The following is a 19,883-nucleotide window of genomic DNA, read 5'->3' on the forward strand; positions in this document are numbered from 1 at the left end:
TACTTTTTTCGCCGTGATCTTCGACAAGACCAAGACACACAAACCTGGTTATTTCCACGACCGGGCAATCGACGCTTCAGGCAAGATTAGGCTTGCATTACACAACGACTTTCCCAACATGTCTACCACTGAGAGTGTTTTGAAGACCGCTATCAGCCTGTACAGGGCGGTAGCGGGCTATGTTCCCCTCTTCCGTCGCTGCGAAGGCCAAATCTACCGAGACAATGGACGCACTGGTAGTGGCGCTGAAGAGCGTCCAATTCCATCAAACGTCGAAATGTCGTCATTGCCTACTCAGCTTATGATCACCTCCGTCCAGTCCGGAAAAGTCAAATACGAAACGATGTTACAACTCCGATCCAAGGCGGACTTCATCAAAGCGGACATTGCGATGGTGAAGGCGAACGAAATCGACGCTCAGTCGACAGTCCAGTGCAAAAAGGCGGCTGTTGAGAGGTTAACCCGTCAACTACAACGTCGGGGTGGCAGCGGAGTAACGAAAGCTCAGCAACGTTGCCTGAAGGTTTTAGTTCGCGAGCGCGACGCAGCGACGAAGACCAAACGAGAGATGCAGAGATTGGTAAAGTCTCTTACAAAAGAATACGATGGGAATCTCCGCTCCTTTGCTGAAGTCGTGATGGAGCTCCAGGATACGTTCCTTTTACCAAAGGAGAAGGACAACGATGTCATAGCAGAGCAGCATGAGGACGGATTCGTGCAGGGAGAAGTGGAAGGTCTGGTACAAGAAGACGAGCAAGCTCAGACACAAGAAGACGGTGGTGTCCCCGAAGTGAACAGTGTCCAGCCGAACAATTCGCCAGGCACCGCCCAAGAGATCGAGATTAGCAAATCTCTCGCCTGTAATCAGCCGGTAGAGGCTTCGCAACCCGACATTCATAACATCGTGGTTAGTGCTGCCTGTCTTGACCAGCAAGCCGAGGCCCAGTCTATCGACATCGCTGTTAACGACAATGAAACAACGTTGAACCCGCCAGTAGAAGACAAGGGTGGCTCGCCATCCAGCAGAACAAATTACTCTGCTACCCACTTCGAAGACCCGCAAGATGTGCAGGACATGGCTAGATCAGAAAATGATGGCGATATTGATGGTCGGACAGTCCATGGAGTGCAAGAAGTCGGGATCGGACAGGAGACCGGAGAAGCACTTCCCCACGAAGACCCATATATCAACAGTTCCAAAGAAGAGTGGGATAGGATTGAGCAGGCCATAAAAAAGCTCGAGCGATGTGAGAAGACTTATTGGGAGAAGAAAGAAAAGTTCGAACAGCACTACAAAACGTTTGATGAAAAGCTGGATAAGTTCTGCTCAATCAACCCACGCTTGAGTAGAGCGGATGCAGAAAAGAAATTCGGTCGACACTTCCTCCAGGTAGGGGGCAATTTCCGTTGTTCTTTGGGTGTAGCAGAGACGTCGCTCAAGAAAGCCCGGATTGAGGCGAAAGAAGCAGGAGTCCACGATTGCAACTCATGGGACCAGGAATCTGGCTTCCTTTCAGTGGCGGGCGAAGGGCCGGATCCAGAAGATACTGGATATATGAGCGATACTCGTGATCACGAAGTGGTGAGGGAGTGGCTGCAGATGCCCAAGGGCCCAGATTTCATGCAGCCTTCTGAGTTCAAGTTCGCGACGTCGAAAGTGAACGTCGATCCTTGGGAGAGTCATTCCACAAGGGGAGACTCAAGCAAACGGAGGAAGATAGACGAGAATGTCGACACTTGGGAGGTTCAGTCTTCCACAGCGTACTCAAGCAAGCGGCGGAAGATCGATGGGGATGTTCCTTGGGTGGCGCCCAACGATAGCGATGACAGCGCGTATGGCACCGCCAAGGAGGAAAGAGGAGACCAGAAGCAATCGGAAGGTCCAAGGAAGAGGCCTCGCGCCAGGTCAGAGGTAGCCCACAAGCGACGTGCCCGATCATTCGACGCGCATCCGGGGCACAAGGTTGTCAAAGAGATGTTTACCGACATGCCTGTAGAGGATCACAGCGTGAGTGTTGACCCCTCCGTAATAGTCGATATCAAGTACTGACATTTCCACAGGTTTGGATGAAGCGAGATTACCGAGAAGACGTCATCATGGTTGATGACGAAACATTCGACGACGAGACCTGAGAGACCAGGTAACAAACGGACGAATTGCGAACATTGAAGTCGATGGAATGGGAGGTGGTAAACCAACCGCTGAAGCAGCTACGTGCTGTTGCCGGATGTAGCAAGTCGAGACCGGAGGCGTTGCGGAAATGATCCCAGAGGGAAGCGACCCATCGCGCGATGAATATAGGCAGCGTCGCAATCTTACAGAGCAGCGAAGACTGTTTCGGTAGCATATGTAAGTAGGCCACTGCGTCAAACGCGTCGAACGCGTCGGAGATGCAGAGAGATCAACCGGCGGAAAGGCAGAGCAGAAGGAGTCGATGCAAAGACATCAAGAGACACCCCAAACAACACCGCCAGACAAATCGAGAGGCCACTGGACAAAGCTCAGGGCGTTTGGTACGCATGCAAAGACATGCCGCCGATGCAAAAAATCGGGGAAGAACTTGGTGCAAAGATATCGGGGAAGAACTTGATGCAAAGATATTGGGGAAGAACTTGGTGCAAAGATATTGGGGAAGGACTTTGTGCAAAGACATCCATGGATCGGGAGGAAGTCCGGCGCCAAGACATCGGATAACACACCAGCCGGGCGGTCTGTGCGCAAACTGCACAACCCTCGTGGCACACCACAGTACCTTGGAAGACACACAGCACAAAGACTAGAGCGCGTATTTGAATCAGACTACGGACTGATCCTGATTCATGCTGAGCCTCCACACACAATTACGGTACCGCGGTGACACACCGGACACTCCAGCGAACAACATCAAAGCACCAGAGCTATCGCAATCATACCGTATACCAACCGGGCTGGGATAGACGCAGTAGTAGTAGTACCGTATACCAAAGAAGACATACAACTTGCCCGAGGATGAATCTTTACACAAACCAAACATGCATCCTCCCCACCTCCCTAACGCACACCCCCTGCCCTCCATCCTACTCCCCATATCTCCCAATCAAATCCTTCATAATCCCATAAGACCTACAACCCATCAAGTCAGCAACAAACCCTCACATCCAATCCCTCCAACACAAACTTACTTCTCTCTAAACCTGTCTCCCCCATGACAAGCACTCGCATGCAAGTTCATATAAGCACAGTAAAGCCTGCCCCTATCCTCAAACCCATCAACCGGCTCACTCTTCCCCATAATCTCAACATACGCATCTGTATATTCTTGCCGACCCAAAATCCTACTAGGATCCCCGCGCCAAATCGCAATTTCCATCTCGTGGTGCGCGTAGTATGCACAGGCGTCGAAGGCGTAGATTTCGCCTGTTGTGGTGTCGGTGCCGATGTTGCCGTCCCAGAGGTCGCCGTGGATTAAGGTGGGTTTTATGGTGCGGCCGTGCGATGTGAGGGGGTTGAGGAGGGCTGGTACGACGTGTGTGATTAGGCGATCGGTGCATTCCTGTAGGTCTTTCCATGGCCCGTTGATGGAGTGGTTGAGTTTCATAGCGCCGGTGAGGAGCTGGATGAAGAAGTCTTTCCAAGTATCTTGCCAGGCTGTTTGCTGGGGTAGGTTGCCTTGGCAGGTGTTTATGTGGAAACCGAATTGTTCGGTTGGTGACGCGCTGGAGAGGTGGAGCGTGGTGAGTTTCTTGCATAGTTGTTCTGGGTTGGGGGGTTGGGTGGTGTCCATGTCTAGGAAGGCGCAGAGGAAGAAGTAGGAGGCGGGGTTTGAGACGTTGAGTTGGCCGTATGCAAGGGGCTCGGGAACGAAGGTGGGTGCGGCTTTGGAGAGGGCGCACATTGAGTTGTATTCGCCTTCGAGCATGGCTTTGCCTTGGTCGCCATCTGCGCACTTTATGAGCGTTAGCTGGGTTGCTACCAGAGTACCTTGTTATCGACGGGAGGTTGTAAGTACCTTCAGGAAGTACGACTGTGGTTCCCTGTCTATGCTTGTGGTGTCTATCTTTGCGGTGACTGTCCATTTTGATGCGCCGTGTCGGTTGCAGCTGTGGACTTGAGTGCCGGGAGGTAGTCCTGCTCTACGATTAGTAGCTACCTGGGTATATTACGCAGTGAGATGTATGATACATACTGTCTATGACGACCTGATCGAGTGGGAAATCGCCTTCGACGGGTCTACCATGACTTGTTCCCCGAGTCACCAAAGGAACTCTGCCTAGTGACTCGGTGGGCGGCTGCCACTGCTCTACTAGTTCTGGGTCAGTAGACATGATCAATACAAGTCGTTTTGCTTGTTAATCCTTTGAGAAGACGGAGTTGTGCTTGGGAAGTCCTACGTGTTTCTATGCTACAACGGTCTGTGAAGGCTGACACTGGGTGTTCGCGCTTATGACCCATGACTACGTCGTCATGATTGGAATTCATTCACAACAACAGGGGCGCCCTTGAAGGTTTCAGATATGTATCTTGTGGTTGAATGAGTCATGTGCATAGGCTTGTTGTCGGCTCGCGCTTTGTTCAGCATGGGCTGTACTACATTGAATACCTGCAGTCACCGAGCTAGCGATAGTCTACACAGTCGAACAACGACCTGGGTATCTCCCATACGAATCGAAACAACGCGTATACCCTGTCCCAAAAATGCTTTTAGAAATGCAAACCGTCCTTCACGCCCAAATACGCCATGCTATGCCTTCTGCTACGAAACAGGAACAGTTTGCTAGAAAGTGTAGTTATTGTTACCACCATACTCCATCCCCGCATCATCGCCCAGATGATCAACGTGCATAAACTCGTCGATAGAAAAAGGGTCCGCCATATTACCGCCACCCATATTAATATCCATCCCATCGTGCGACTGCTGTTGTTGACCCATCGGCTGGCTCGGAGGATCCAGGCCCTCGACAACGCGCGTGCCCTTGGGCACGGAGGCTCCAAAGGCGCCAATGCGATCGGGTTGCGCCACACTGGCTCCTTTGCCCTTGCCTGTTGCATCGCCACGCGAGTTCATCCAGATACCGTTTCCGCCCTCGCCGTTCTTGACTGCTTTGGCAAAGGGCTCTTGGAAGACAAGACTGGTCTCGTACCAACGGCCTTTGATGTCGTCGATGTCGATCTTGTAGGCTGGCTGGATGAGCTTCCACCACGCTGCGGTGCGGGTGAGGGGTACGAGCATGCGGTTTCGCCATACCATGTCGTGGACCATGCGCGATGGGATGTTGTTGTTCTGTTGGGGTGGTTTGGGGGGTAGGTTCGCGTCTGGAGCATCCAACGTGGCGTAACTGTAAACGTCGCCTATAGCAATGACTTTGGTGGTGGGCGGGTTAACAAGGACTTGCTCGATGATGTCGGTTACGACCATGAGATCGGTTCCCGTAGCGCCTATGCGCAGACGGACAGCCTCGCCTCTCCAGATCTTCTCGGCGCCCAGATGCATGCCGTTATACTGTCGCACTTCGTTTCCCTTGTCGTCCTTGTTCGTCTTGAGGCACTCGAAGAGTGTATACGTGGTATCGATGGCTTTTGCAGCTAATATAGACGCGTCGACAGACGCTATGCCCTCACCTCCCTGTCCACTAATGAGTGCCCTCCAATCCGTGTTGTGGTATTCGAACTGAGGGTTCTGCTGTAGGAAGGGAAAGGTGCAGCTGGGTGCAGACCAGGCGAGCCAAGGCTTGACATGGTCATCGGTTTGTACGAGTTCTTGGGGAGGCGATTCAAAGGGATGCGATAGAGGCTGAATCAGGTATGCCCTGCTCATAGGCACCTCTTTAGTAGCCCATCTTCGCACCACCAGTCCCAGGCCCCAGGCTGACGTCTTGGGGCGGAAGAACCACACCACCTCGCCGCTCCGGCAGAGGAATTTGTTGTATGACAAGTCGGCTTGTTGTTCGATGGATCGTGGCTGGGGGAGGGGTGTTGACTGCAATGTCGGGGGAGCTCTGATCTGTGCAGCGGCGGGTGTCGGGGCAGGCCTGGGACCGGCAACGGGCGTAGAGGGCTTGACGATGGGACTTGGGATAGGCGCACCGGTCGATGACCTTCGGGCAGGGATTTGCACTATGGGATTGCGCCCTGTGACGTTTGTGTTTGGTATAGCACCACTAGAGCTGTTTTCACGCTTGATTGGCGCAGGCTGTTCCTGCTTGACTTCGACCTTGACCTGGGGCTTCTCGACGTCTCCGGCGGGCGAGCACATCTTGCACGTGCAGTTGGCCATGTCGCTGTTCTCGTCGGTGCACAGCCACAGGAGATGGGGGAAGAACTCGACGGGGCTCCTGAAGCGCTTCTTGGGGCCTTTGGGGTATCCATAGAGATAGGCGTCTTGTCTGTCGTGGCCGCCGCCTGAGTGGTTCTTGACTGTCTTCAGCTGGCCGTCTGCCTTGGTCTTGATGTGCTCGTATAGGACGTAGTTCTCGGGCAGCTCCCACAGAATGCATTGCTGCCACCGATCTGTCACATGTCAGTGCGCTGCAGCGAATGCGCCGCGCATAGCCATACCTTCGAACTGCTTCCCTCCGATCTCGCGCAGGAGCATGCCGCCCAGTTTCTTGCGCCAGTCCTGGTGCTTGGGATCTTCCTTCTCGATGAGGCGGTAGAAGTCGCGCTGGCCCTGGTCGTTGGGCGACGTGTTGAGCTGTTCCTCGGTCGGCCCATTTCTGAGCGGCCGGCCTTTGAGGTTGACGATGTGCTGCCCATCCGACTTGGAGGCGAAGATGGGGAAGAAGGGCGTCATGGGCTGTTGCGCCATGGTGGTCGAGGGTGGTGCGCCAGATGCGCGGGCGTGGGGACTTGATTCGCGAAATGTCGACGTGTGAGGGTCGCGGCGTTGGATAGACTTGATAGCTCGGAACGGTTCCGGAAGGAACGCCTGCAAGTCGCGCTAGGACGCGTCGGCCGCAATCGACGTATCGCCTCCGCGCCTGGCGATGCGGCTACGCTTCACTTCACTTCACCGTGAAGACGCCCAGTCGTCTTATCACGCTCCTTTGGGCACGCTGCGTCGTTTCATTTCATCCTCACCGTCACCGACCTTGTCTAAGACTTTTCTTGCTGTGCTTTGTCCTTCTTTGCCCTGCGACAACACTTCTCTGTCAATTCCGTTGTACTATACACCCCTGGCCAATTCTCATTCACTGCGCAAGACCTGCCTACAAGATACCCCACAGTTGTCGCCATGGCGGGACATCCGATCATCACCCTGGGTTCGCCCCAGCCCATCACTCCAAAGAAACGAGGCGGCATCTACGAAGACCTCCTGGCGCAGTTCGGATCAGAGAGCTCAGCCCAGTCGGCCACCAAGAGACGACGCATCTCTTCACAGCAGGCGACCAAGCAAGACGAGACTAGCGACAACAAACGCAGCCTGCGCGCGCAACCAACGCCAAACTACGTCGCCTCCGACTCATCCGCAAACGAAGCCTCGCCATCCACGCCTGACCACAAGCCCAGGACCGTCGCCGACAAGTACCCTCGCGCCTCCACAAGACGAGCTGGCGCCCACGCGGGAACCAGCGAAGACGAACTTGCCCCCTCAGCCCGCCCGAACCGCAAGACAAGCGCCAGAATCTCGGCCTACACCGAGGAACTGAAGATGGAGAAACGCAAGAAGGAGCGCCAACAGTCTGGTGGACTTCGCCGGAGCACGCGCGACAGGAAGAGCACTATTCTGGAGTCCGACACCCTGCCCACCCCGTCACCACCTCGTCGCAAGTCAGCCCGGCCGCCGCCCAACCTCGATACCGCTCGTGCCCGTCTCCGCGTTGAGATTGCTAAGAAGACCAAGGCGAGAGCGAACAGCTTCCTCGTCGCCAACAAAGACCTTTTCCTCCCACTTCTGCCTAAGAACAACCAGGTCGCGAAACTTGTCGCTCAGGGCGATGCGCAGCCCATTGTCGAGTATGAAGAGCTCTCGGAGCAACCCAAAGGCGTCACCGCTGTAATGAAGCCATACCAACTATCTGGTCTGTCATACTTGGTTCATCTCTACAACAACGGTTTCTCCGGTATACTCGGCGACGAGATGGGTCTCGGAAAGACGCTACAGACATTATCGCTGTTCCAGTATCTTGAAGAGCTGGACGAGAAGAACGGTGTCACGTCAGAAGAGCTTCGGCCTTATCTCGTCATATGCCCCCTCAGTGTGCTCAACTCGTGGGTCACCGAGGCCCAGCGATGGGTACCACAACTCAAGGTCATGCGCTTCCACGGCGCCGTCACCGAGCGAACCCGCTTGAAGCGCGTCATAGCTGGCATGGAGGACATGAAGGGCAATGAAACCTCGCGTGCGAAAGATCGGAAAGCCTCGCGCAAGGCTGGCCGAAAGGCGGCCAAGCTCACCTCCAACGACCAGAAATCCGACAACTACAAGATTGTTGTCACGACATACGAGACTTTCCAGGCTGAGCAATCATGGTTCAAGCACAGCTTCGCCTGGCGCTATGTCGTCTTGGATGAAGGACACAAGATCAAGAGCAGTGTCACCCAGATCTCCACAGCCCTCAAGAGCATCAGTGCCGAGTATCGTCTCATCTTGACTGGAACACCACTTCAGAATAACTTGGTCGAGATGTGGTCGCTTCTCACATGGCTGTACCCCAACGTCTTCGACGACAAAACCGAGACACTTTTCAAGGAGTCTTTCGATCTCAGCAAGGGCAAAGCGAACAAGCAAACCATGACAGACGCCCGCCGCTTGCTCGAACTCATCATGTTGCGACGTATGAAGGACTCTCCTTCGGTCAACCTCGGCTTACCGCCCAAGGAAGAAATCTTGCTATATGTACCCTTGACTCCCATGCAGAAGTTCTGGTACACCCGTCTCTTGACGCGTATGGACGATGGAATGCTCGACGAGCTCTTTGCTGATGGCAAATCCAAAGAGAAGGCCGCCATCGAGCAGGACATCGAAGAGAACAAACTACTGGCGAAGATGGAGAAAGTAGACAAGGTGGTCAACTCCGGCGGTGCCGAGGCTGATTGGGAAGAAACCACCAAAATTCTGCAAGAAGCCGTTGCAAAGGAGCAGACCGACACCGACACCAACAAGGGCGCCTGGAAGAAGCTGATGAACCTTGTCATGCAGTTACGCAAGTGCTGCTCGCATCCGTACTTACTCCCCGGTGTCTCGCCCGATCCCTACTACCTCAGCGACCACATCATTCGCGCATCCGGCAAGTTCATCCTTTTGGAGAAGCTTCTCAAGCACACGGTTTTCAACGAAGGCAAGAAGGTCCTTATATTCTCTGGCTTCACTCGCACGCTCGACTATTGTGAAGATCTCTTGTCTCTCATCAGCAACCACGGAGAGCGCTTCAAGTCTCTTCGTCTGGACGGTAGCACAGCTCGAGCTCGGCGTAACTTGGATATCCGCCTTTTCAACCAAAAAGACTCCAATTACAAGGTCATGCTACTCTCGACCCGCGCTGGTGGCCTGGGCATCAACCTCACAAGCGCCCAGGACGTCATCTTTCTTGACGAAGACTGGAACCCGCAGATTACACTCCAGGCCGAGGCCCGAGCTCATCGCATTGGGCAGACCAAGAAGGTGACCATCTACAAGCTCTGTACCCAGGGTACTGTCGAAGAGCAAATGATGGGTCGTATTCGCAAGAAGCTTTACCTCTCCGCAAAGATCACAGAATCGATGCAGAGCGTGCATGGCAAGCAGATGACCGACACCAAGAAGGCCGGACGTCCGTCTCTAAGTGAAGACTTGCCACAGATGGATGCCACGCAGCTCAAGACGCTTGTACGGCGAGGCGCCCAGGCACTATCGCATCCGGAAATCGATGTCAAAGAGATGGTGTCTTGGGATCTAGAGACTATGATGGCCAAGTGTCGCGATGCCCCTGCCGATTTGACCGACTCAGCGACACACTCTGAAGTCGATGAGGACAAATGGCTTTCTACCATGGAGAGAGTTGAATGCGCCGTGTTCGAAGGCAAGCGTCATCAACGCCAGCTTGACACCAGCTGGAAGGCCAATACCTCGGCCGCGAACATCCTTCCAGACACCATCACTCGCGAGGATCGCCGCAAGGGAAAAAACACTACCGTCATGGTCGACGGCTTTGCTATCAACAAAGAGTCCATGAACTGCGGTGACTGGGAAGCCGTGCCGACATTCGCAGGCAAAGATCCCCGCCTCGCCGAACCAGTCCGCGAGAAGCGTCGCGAGATCACCCATGAAGATCATTGTCTAGGCTGCTTCGAAGACGCCGATGCCGGACATCTGGTTGAATGCAAGAGCTGCCCCCGTGCTTACCATTACGACTGTCTCGATCCCCAGTACAAGGCCAAAGTGAAGGGCTTCGCCGGCTTCTACTGTTCCCAGCACAACTGCGCCGACTGCGGCAAAACCACCAACGACGCCGGCGGTCTCATCTTCCGTTGCCGCTGGTGTCCCCAAGGTTTCTGCGAGGACTGTCTCGACTGGAACGAAACCGAGTTGATCGGCGACACCCTCCCGGAATTCGAGCTGATGGGCGAGCAGCACACAACCGGTGGCTTCTACATCAAGTGTCCTACTTGCGTCGAGTCAGGCGAGGAGAGCGCGGAGCAGAAAGAGTGGATCGCGAATATGGAGAAGCAGTATAAAGATCAGCATGACATTTGGTCGCAGGAGCGCGAAGAGGCGCAGCGGAGGCTGAACGAGATCGACGCTGATGATGAGGTTGCTTCTCCGCCTGCTCTTACTGATACTTCGTTGCCTACTCCCGCGGTTGGCGGCTCTCGTGTTGGCACTCCTGTGTCCGTGGAGCCTGTGCAGAATACCAAGAAGGGGGGTAAGAGGGCTGAGGCATTCGGTGAGACGCGCGAGGAGAAGCGCGCGAGACTTGATGCACAGACTTGGACTGTTGATGAGGACCCGCTGATGCAGGGTCTTACGATGGCAAAGGGTCGGAAGGGTTAGGCGACGCAGATTTTGGCTTGTTCAAAAGAGCGAACTCTGAGAAGATGGGGTTTCCTGAAATCGACGATAGGAGCGATGGTCCTGGTTGTATTCCAGAGATGTGTTCTGGGCGTTTAGGAGCTTGACCTGGCATGCATGGATATACCCCCTCTTCGATGTTCAACGCTTTTCATGTAGGAGTTGAGACCGGGTGATACGTTTAGTCGTACTAGCGATGGTTAAAACGATTGAGCGAATAGCGGATGAGCATAGTAGCGCACTAGCGTGGCATGCAGCGATAATAATGAAGTCTTTGATTAATTTTCTGGTTGAGGTAGTGATTCATTGCTTGACTCTTGGTATCGATGATGCTGAGAAAGACGTCCCGAAGGCTGAGATGCGGGCAAAACTTTGCAGAAACACAAGAGTTATGAGCAAAAATTGTGATCATAGAGTGCTACTATTCACACCCCAGCATACCCTTTGCCATATTGATATATTGATACATCAGTTGAAAAAAAGAACTATGAGGCGTACATCCACCTCAACCAGAACGCCATTGCTGCATCAAACCAGGCCGATCAAGCCTACGTAAACCCCCCTTCCCCTTCAATCTTCCCAAACTTTTCCCCACTTCCCATACCACCTAGCCGCGCCCCGTCGAACCGCCACCTAACGATCCCGTATCCAGTCCTTCAAGCTAGCAATACTCGATCTCCGCCTCCTCCTCGACCCACCCCCCTCCATCCCAATATCCATACTCCGCCTCCCACTATCAATACTCCTCCTCCCCTTACTCTCCGTATCCAGCACAACAACAAGCACAGTACAATTATCCGCGCCCTTCATCTGCCCCTCTCTCGACGTCAACTCCTCCGCAATCTCCTTGGCTTCTTTCCCAGATTGCCACGCATCCACCGCCAGCCGTGTGCACTCCTCCGCCTCCTTCGCCGAACCGACGCCGTCAGACGCGAGGAGGATGAGCGACTGGCCGTGCAGGGTGCGCGTGGTGAAATGCGCTTTGTTGGAGACGAGGTCGTGGACTGCGGTTTTGCCTGGTGCGAGACCGGTTTCTACGCCGATGAGGTCGGAGAGGTCGTGCCCTGCTAGGCGGTTTACGCGGGGTTTTTTGTAGTCCAGATCGCCGAGGGCGCGCGACATGCTCACGCCGCCGATGCGGGCGATGCCGGAGCGGTAGTTGATTTCGCCGCCGGCATTTTCTACTCGTCGTTTCTCCAAAGGGCTGTCGGGTGCGTGTTCTTCGCTGAGGGCTTCGACGTTCCAGCCGCTAGAGCTGACGCCGGAGTCGACGCGTGTGGGGGACTGTGGCGATAGCGATTGTGGGGATTGGGGCTCGTGGTCTGCGAAGAAGACGTGGCTGTCTCCTAGGTTCGCTTGTATGAGCAAGCTCTGCTTTGTGTCGATGAGAACGAGAGAGACGGTTGAGCCTCCATCCAGGTTGGCGTGGTCTAGATCGCGGTCGACAGCCAGCAGAGCCCCTTGTATCGCGTGCTTATACTCGGCTACATTGGACGGCTTTTGGATGGCGATGTGTTGTTCCAGGTGTGTATGCAGATGCTCTGCAACATGGTTTACCGTTTCTGTACCCCCACTGCGACCGCAGTCGTTAGCTTACAAGCCACAACTTTGGGATTTTGTGTGACGCTGCTTACTGGCCATCATACACGGCAAAGACAGCGAGTTCTTTCCGAGCCTTGATTGAACCCGGTGTCAAGGTAACATAACGGTCTTCCTGATCTTCTCTCGCACCCAGAATCTGTGGGGAACAACGTTAGTAGGTGTAAAGAGAGATCTCGGTCTCAGCTCGGAAGAACCGGCATCTAGAAGGCGCGGGAAGAAGCATGCAAGGAACACACAACGCACCCTGCTGACACCAACGTCAATAATGTTAACGCTCATACTTGGTTTTTGGCGTAATGAATGGAGTTTTTCGCGTGGGATGCAGTAGTAGCAGCAGCGACAGAACGGCGGGCTCCCTATGTTTGTTTTTGCAAGCAATGAATTATACATCGTCATAGGCCAAGCCTTGCCCAGCAACAGCTGCTTGCGTTGATAAGCGGGCGGCACACGCGACCCTCACAAACAAGACGTCATCTACCCTTCCTACCTGCATACGCTGGAACCAATCAGGAAGCCGCCCGCGCCACAGTTTATTGGCTTATGTACTCAGCCTCAATAGCCTAGACCGTGGAGATGCGCAAGTGTGTAGCTGCTTCTGGGTCTAGAGCACGGAGAACGTGGAGAACTCAAGGGTCATTATGTGGGGCACGTGACGTCGTGATCTGTACTGCGCGAACGGCGGGCCCCAGAATTATATATGAGCAAACGGACCTCGCGCTGAGGATGCTTGTTGCCGGTGTATGCACATGCACGCCCTTACTTGGTGTTGAGCGAGGCTACACTTGAAAGACGGGGGCTGTGTGCGCGATATTTCTCAATCGGCGGGGCTGTTTACCCCTCGTGATGCGTGGTTTTTAACATTTGGTATGTCGATCTATCGTTGCTTGGCTGTTGAGCGAGCTTCCTCGTGAAGCTTGATGTACTACGGAGTATACTCGAGAGAGACTGAAATGGTTGAAAGAAAATGCCTCATCAGCTTGCACTGCCTCGTGAGCCAAGAGCTCCTAGATACGAGCTGCTTGTTCGGCCCTTTCCGATATCCACGAGATCCGCATGCCTTCGTCCGAGCCCACAGTATTGTGTTTCTTGTTGAGCAGGAGTCCGAAAGTCCGGAGAGTACCAGAGGACTCCCGGCGACATCCAGAGGAAGGGTGGTCGTCCTCCTCAAGCCTTCCGGGTAACACCGCTGTTCATCCAGTCATCTCGTAGCTGTTTCCAAATTCCATTTCCCCTAAATCCCCAAGCCCGTTTCTCCTTCTCCAGATTCGCAAGTTTGTCCTTCAGTATCTGGTCGTCTTGCTCTCCCTCGTTCCGTCCAAGCTCAACCATCAGCTCCTCGCAGGCGATCTCCTCGCTCATACACGCGCTGATGGCGCTCAGACACTCTTCGAGGTCCATGTCGTACCCGTACAGCAACTCTCTTACCGTTTCCATAGCCCGCCGATTGGTCTTCAAATGATCGAGTAGCTCGCGAGGTACTGAGGGCGACTTGACACCTTCGATCTTGACACGGCAGCATGGGCATGTGCGATATGGGTATTTCGCTTCATCGATCTTCGGTGTTCGCATCCACTGCTCTAGACATGACTTTCCAATGATATGACCGCACTGCTTGATTCGCACTGGATAGTCACCCAACAGTTGTAGGATAGAGGAATCTTGGAATGAGGTGTATGAGAGTTGGCAGATCGGGCAGCAGCCGGCGTTGTCATCGACCACAGAAGTATTGTCTGCTGTGACGGCGAGTAGTGAAAGCGGAATGGCGCACGCGAAATGGTCGACGTTGGTAAAGTCAGTCCTGGCGAGTATACTTTCGCGTGTCTCATCTATCCCGGCGTCCATATCGGATGCACGTTTCAGGCGCTCGTCCAGTTTTTGGGCGACCTCACTAACATCTCGCCGGCGTTGCGGGTAGTCAAAGTGAAGGACGGTCACGAACGCTGCCTGCAATCGCTCCTGTGGCGATGCGAGATTGCTGTTTGCGAGTGCCATGTACAGTCGTTCCAGATCTGTCCAGTCCTTTTCTCGTTCTTCCATTTGCTTCTCCACAGCGAATCTAAACATTCTTATTTCGTGTTCCCGGGTCATTGTTCTGTCATGGCAGTCGAGCATACCAAGTAGCCACCGCCGCGCGGCATCGGCTTGTTGGTCAGTCTCTTCATCGCTTATGCCGGTGAGACGAGAGATATTTGCTGGACTTGGAAAGTGCTGTTGCTCTAGCTTCCGCAGTTCCGCGGGTGTCATGGAAATTACGTCCTTGGGATTCTTGTGCCTGTACCCGAACTTGCGCAGGTCTCGTATGCTACGTAAGTGTGTACGCACACGTCGATATACTGCCATCGTTAGCAGAGGATCTCAATATGAAGAGGTACGGCGTAAATAAATTTCAGGGTCGATGCAGGGCATGTAGGTGAGTTACGTACCTGCGGCGCTCGCCGGCGCCTGATTTATTGGTGGAACCAAATCTTGAGCTTCGGCGGACATGATTGCGCAAGCTTGCAGAGAGTGCTATGGAATTTCCACGGTCGTGATAACTCGAGAGCGGGATGGAGTGGGGGGATTCGAAAGTGGAAGGTACCAGCCTCACGTGTTTGCTCTACCACGAGGACGGAGCGACCTGAGTGGGGCAGCCCTTTCACACCCCGCACGTGACTGATGCCTGTCGCGGGGTGAAAGAATAACCCGACTACAGGTGCAGATAATTAAGTCAGGAAAGGACCATGAATCATGCTGACTATGTAGCCATCATGGTATGCTGAGGTGATCGGTGGCAGCTGATCACCTGGCCAGTTTTGCCGAACGTGCCTCTTATCCTTCACCTCGCAAAGTCCAGGTGCATCTTATGTTGTACGAGAAGTTACTTCTACAGTCAATATATTAAAATCACAGCCGATTACCTAGTTATGCGCCACAGGTCCCCCGAGTGAAGCTATCTTTTCCCTAAACTACCCGAAGCAATGAGTGCGCCTATCTTTCGAAGCCATTCTAAGTCCAACTTTTTCGTCTCTGACCTCTCATACCCCCTCTGCATCGCCAGCTCACCCTCAAACCACTCCGCCGACTTCTGTATCCAAGAGAGCCAGTACATCTGGTCATCAAAGTCGTCAAGCTGTTGCTCGTAGTTACGAAAACGTTCCTCATCCTTGGGCCGATACTCCGGTTTGGGGAACAACTCTGTGCGACAGTAGGGGCAAAGATGGCTAGCTCCTTGTGCAGCGTGGATCCAGCGTTCCAGACACTCCTTATGATAGGCATGCTGGCAAGAAACAGTTAGTACTCCGGTGGAGGGGCACATGTCAGACCAGCAAACTACGCAGTCTATACCTTCCGGGTTGTCTATCTCTGAGGATATATCGGTGACGGAAATCATCGGGCCTACCAATTCCATTTGTAGCGCTTCCGAAGAAGCTTCTTCGATTCTGTAGTGTTGCTGGTTATAGGCCATCTCAATCCGTTGCAGTTCTTCGGTGAGATCGAATTCCTCTGGTATACCAAATTTCTCCCGTATTTGACGCATGCTGGCTTCGTATTCATCTAGCGACTTTCCGTAAAGACGACACTCGTTGAATATAAGTCGCTGGATGAAGGCGTAGTCATTGCATCGACCGAGGCGGCCATCAAGAGCGTCGTCGTATGGGTAATCAGTCCAGACAATTCCCTTGACATTGTGGAAGGCTTCAAGAAGTGCAGTGAATGCTTCCACTGTAGCTCTAATATCCTCAGACCAATATGACTGAGGAGTGATTGCAGCTGCGTCCAGAAGAGTCAGGGTGTGAGCCTTCCCCATTGAACGCTTGACGTGGTCATTCCAGTTGGCGTACACTGGGCTGTCTTTTCCATAAAGCTGATCAAAAAGCTCCTCTATGCTGTCACGTAGAAATATCGCGTTCCAATCATCGTCATCTGTCCAGGTAGCGTCTTCCACGTCATCGATTTCCCGGTCGACCCATGTATCAAATACTCCGGTTTGAGATGGTATAGGCTGAGACGGAAAGCCCAGTCGTTTCAATGGGACACGAAACACGGAGGTCAGAAATTCTTGCTCCTCGATTGGGCCTCGTGGAAAAGCATATAGTCTTGTTGTGAGAACGAGATTGAAAATGCTGGTAATCTGATTATCGCTCATCTTGTTTCGGTATCTTCGTGTCGCTCGAATGAAGCGGCCTGGAATTTGTTTGCTGTGGGATCGGACTTGAGAAGATTTTTGTCGCCATTTCATTGCCTGCTCTGACAATCTGTCAGATTACAACGTGCGCCGTAGTGTTGGAGGCCCATTGTGAGAAAGGTCTGCTAGCATGCGCAAAGTAAGAAGACATTGCCAAACAGGCAATACAGAGTGAATGACAGTATAGGGGATGTCCATATGGTTTTCCGGTTGGTATCCCCAATCATCCTCCTGAAGTAGTCGGGACTTTGAAGAAAATCGTGTAGCAGCCAGATGGACGAAGCGGTGAAAGCTATCGCTCATACAATGGTCAAAGTCTCCACACTCTCCGCCTCTTCATCCCAACTATACAGTCTGCCTTTGCCAACCCTTCTAAACACACCGTTTCCGGTCTCGGCGTCCGCCAAAACCAGAATCTCGACGTACGGTACATTTCCAGATTTCATAGTATATCCCTTGACGACAGTGAGTTCCTCCGGAATGTATGTGACTCTCTCAGGTACCGGAAGTTTCGTGAAGGTTTCATAGAAATTGTCAAATATGGCCGCAAACAGCGGAAATCGGCATGTCAATCTGCGATTCAACTCTTCTTCTGAAGGCGAAAGACTAAGAGGCGGGCCAGGGAGAACACCGTGCTTTAGGTCGTCATAGAACCAGTACCCAGCCGGAGTTCCGTCAAGACTATTCGGGTTGGAGAGCTGTAACGCGCCCAAACTCTCGTTAGGCTCCGAGGTCGTAAAGGATCCTGTCATTTGGAAATCTCTCCGTTCGACATTCCAGTAAGCTTTCACGCAGCGAGCTCTGATCACGAATCTCGCATTGGTCACGGATCCAAAAGGGTTCGTGCCGTCGACTTGCGTACTTGCTTCTACTATCTGGATAGGCAGAGGAGTTGCTTTGCCAGGTGCTAGTCTGGAGGAGAACGATTCGATGTGCCCATCAATGCTCGCCCAGCTCCAGGAAGGCGCTCGATATTCGGCCGCGCGCGCAGGAGGATCACGCAGATCTACTGGATCGGGATACAAAGGAGACCAAAATAGCGAGCGCTCCATCTCTCTGCGCCAGTGGCCGGCGAGATATTCGTCATGTGTAACGGCTTGTATTCGCGATGCTATACCAGCCATGGCTGGTAGCTTGTCTGATGGGAACGTAAGCCGGCGAATGCTGTACTCGTCAACTGCGGAGTACCATAGATTATATATAGTGGTCTGCATAATGTGTAGGAGGAATGTGTAGAAGGGAGGGTCGTCGCTTGGTCGAATTAAGGTCGGTGGAGTAGGAGTGCGATGCCGAGGCGCGCGCAGATCGAGGACGTGGTGGGTCTTTCCGCCCTTCGTGATATGAACCAAGATAGGCAGTGGATTTGACGTATCGAGAGAAGGGCCTTCATCCATAGCATTCACTTGCTTAACAGTGCAGACGAAGCTGTCTGCTGAACATATTGTTGTCCATTCATACCGCTCACTTTTTGGCTCCTCAAAGAGCCAGGGCCTCAAGTGAGCCCTGGCAAGTGCTCTCAGTCCTGTCCGTACATTCAGAGTGTCGAGGGAAGTGCTCATGAGCTGTCCATTTTGATCTTGTATCGTTTCGCAGCAGCACCAAATAGCCTCGCGTTCAAGGAAACAGATTGTCCTTTGGGACAGATGCCTCTCCTGCATCACCCATGCTCGTGTGTCCAAGACGTTGGATTTCGTCTTGTCCACTGCCAGGCGTATTTCTCCATTGATGAAGGTCGGGGCAGTGAGGAAAGCTCGGCCTTTGCGGTCCCCGAATGAAGGTGGTAGTACGACAACATCTTCTGTGAAGTTCTCAGATGGACTGAACGGAACAAAGAGCCCGGCTGAGGAGTCATTGGATACTGAAGCTGCCAGTGTCAGGGTGCTATCGTGATAGATCGAGCCCATGAGCGCCGACTGCTCGTCCCAGTCGTTTTTCGAATCCTGCACAATGCATAACCTGTCGATGAATATGTACTTGATACCAAGCTGACGACAGGTGATTATGGCGTCTTTGAACGTCTTCGGAAGTTTTGTCCAATCTATGGCATGCATATGTGCTTCCAGATTCTTGGTCGTGGTCATCCCTTCTCTTGAATGGCCCCAACAATAACTCAGAGCCACATAGCGAGCGTATAGTCCCTCTCCCGCTACGAGACATGGACTTTCACCCTCTTCAGCCACATATATTACTCGCTTTGGCAATTCTGGAATATCGTTGTCACACATTGCGTGGTTGGCCTGACAGTTGACCAACCAGCGCTTGATGACATCGAAATAGGCCTGGGAAGGCAACTCGTTCAGTTGGACACGACCGGAAACAAAGGTGTGTTCTTTGCCGGGCAGGATGGGCTCGGAGCCCAACTCGTCACCTAGAAAGGGTTATCAGATAACGGAGGGTAGATCGACATGTTTCAGTACCTTCCTCGACCGAAAGGACCATACACGCTACCATCCATTTGGACTTGATCCAGATACCTACGTATGAAGAGCCCTTCATCTCCGGGTGCCACCCACGCAATGCGCCCGGGACAATTTGCAATTTTACAGAAGTCGCTTTGAGAGCTTCAAGGGATCCGAACCAGTAATCAGTGGCGCCTTCAAAATGAAGTTCTTGTTGCGGTGAAAGCTGATTGTCGTCATTGATGCATCCGTGCAGCATCCTGCAGAGACGGCAGCCTGCGGCCGACGCTTCCAATGCAGCCAGATCATCGGCATGGCGATAGAAGTTCGGGGGATAGAGATTCGAGAAAGTTAGACCGCTGCAAAGATGGCAAAGTGACATTGTGTCAGCATGGAGCTGTAATCCGAGGACGAAGCAGACGTTGAGCCTGAGGGACGGCCATAGCTGCCTGGAGTTCGCTAATGCGGGGTGTAGCTTCCAAGGTTGTCTCAGCTAAGGCGGTTCGCTACAGTGTGGCCATGTATGAACGCTCTGTGATCGCAACCTGTTGGCATATGAGGACGAAGATGTGGATTAAGATTCGATGTGCGGTGGAAAAGATCAAAGGCCCCAAACATCAGTACCAGCGTTGCGACTGTATGGGCCTAGTGCGTTGAGGAGTCTTGGCGCGCGGGAAGAGCCGCAATTACTCTGGCATCACCGAGACGCGACCAGGACATAGCACGTATACCCCTCGATCGCCCTTTCCT

General features: G+C 53.3%; 6 protein-coding genes across 6 annotated transcripts; 2 read left to right on the forward strand and 4 right to left on the reverse strand.

Annotated features, from left to right (window-relative positions):
- Positions 1–118: 118 nt before the first annotated feature.
- J4E78_007479 (uncharacterized protein) lies at positions 119–2,133 on the forward strand (the record flags this gene model as incomplete). Its single annotated transcript, XM_049368085.1, has 2 exons — positions 119–2,008; positions 2,062–2,133. The coding sequence occupies 2 exons, from the start codon at positions 119–121 to the stop codon at positions 2,131–2,133; spliced, it is 1,962 nt and encodes a 653-aa protein (XP_049220406.1).
- Positions 2,134–3,158: 1,025 nt separating this feature from the next.
- J4E78_007480 (uncharacterized protein) lies at positions 3,159–4,305 on the reverse strand (the record flags this gene model as incomplete). The annotated part of the gene is made up of 2 exons (XM_049368086.1): positions 3,159–3,919; positions 4,167–4,305. The coding sequence occupies 2 exons, from the start codon at positions 4,303–4,305 to the stop codon at positions 3,159–3,161; spliced, it is 900 nt and encodes a 299-aa protein (XP_049220407.1).
- A 449-nt stretch (positions 4,306–4,754) lies between these two features.
- Positions 4,755–6,785, reverse strand: J4E78_007481 (uncharacterized protein; the record flags this gene model as incomplete). Its single annotated transcript, XM_049368087.1, has 2 exons — positions 4,755–6,487; positions 6,536–6,785. The coding sequence occupies 2 exons, from the start codon at positions 6,783–6,785 to the stop codon at positions 4,755–4,757; spliced, it is 1,983 nt and encodes a 660-aa protein (XP_049220408.1).
- A 426-nt stretch (positions 6,786–7,211) lies between these two features.
- On the forward strand, positions 7,212–10,949 carry J4E78_007482 (uncharacterized protein; the record flags this gene model as incomplete). The annotated part of the gene is made up of 1 exon (XM_049368088.1): positions 7,212–10,949. The coding sequence occupies one exon, from the start codon at positions 7,212–7,214 to the stop codon at positions 10,947–10,949; it is 3,738 nt and encodes a 1,245-aa protein (XP_049220409.1).
- A 651-nt stretch (positions 10,950–11,600) lies between these two features.
- On the reverse strand, positions 11,601–12,848 carry J4E78_007483 (uncharacterized protein; the record flags this gene model as incomplete). Its single annotated transcript, XM_049368089.1, has 3 exons — positions 11,601–12,540; positions 12,602–12,705; positions 12,813–12,848. 3 exons carry the CDS (start codon positions 12,846–12,848, stop codon positions 11,601–11,603), a joined length of 1,080 nt encoding a protein of 359 aa, XP_049220410.1.
- Positions 12,849–13,733: 885 nt separating this feature from the next.
- J4E78_007484 (uncharacterized protein) lies at positions 13,734–19,189 on the reverse strand (the record flags this gene model as incomplete). The annotated part of the gene is made up of 8 exons (XM_049368090.1): positions 13,734–14,871; positions 14,892–14,902; positions 14,993–15,011; positions 15,590–15,825; positions 15,949–16,733; positions 17,117–18,163; positions 18,200–19,102; positions 19,183–19,189. The coding sequence occupies 8 exons, from the start codon at positions 19,187–19,189 to the stop codon at positions 13,734–13,736; spliced, it is 4,146 nt and encodes a 1,381-aa protein (XP_049220411.1).
- Between the last annotated feature and the right edge of the window lie 694 nt (positions 19,190–19,883).

The sequence above is a fragment of the Alternaria triticimaculans genome, assembly GCF_023758025.1.
Source record: "Alternaria triticimaculans strain BMP 0046 chromosome Unknown scaffold_11, whole genome shotgun sequence".
In the NCBI taxonomy this organism is placed as follows: Eukaryota; Fungi; Ascomycota; class Dothideomycetes; order Pleosporales; family Pleosporaceae; genus Alternaria; species Alternaria triticimaculans.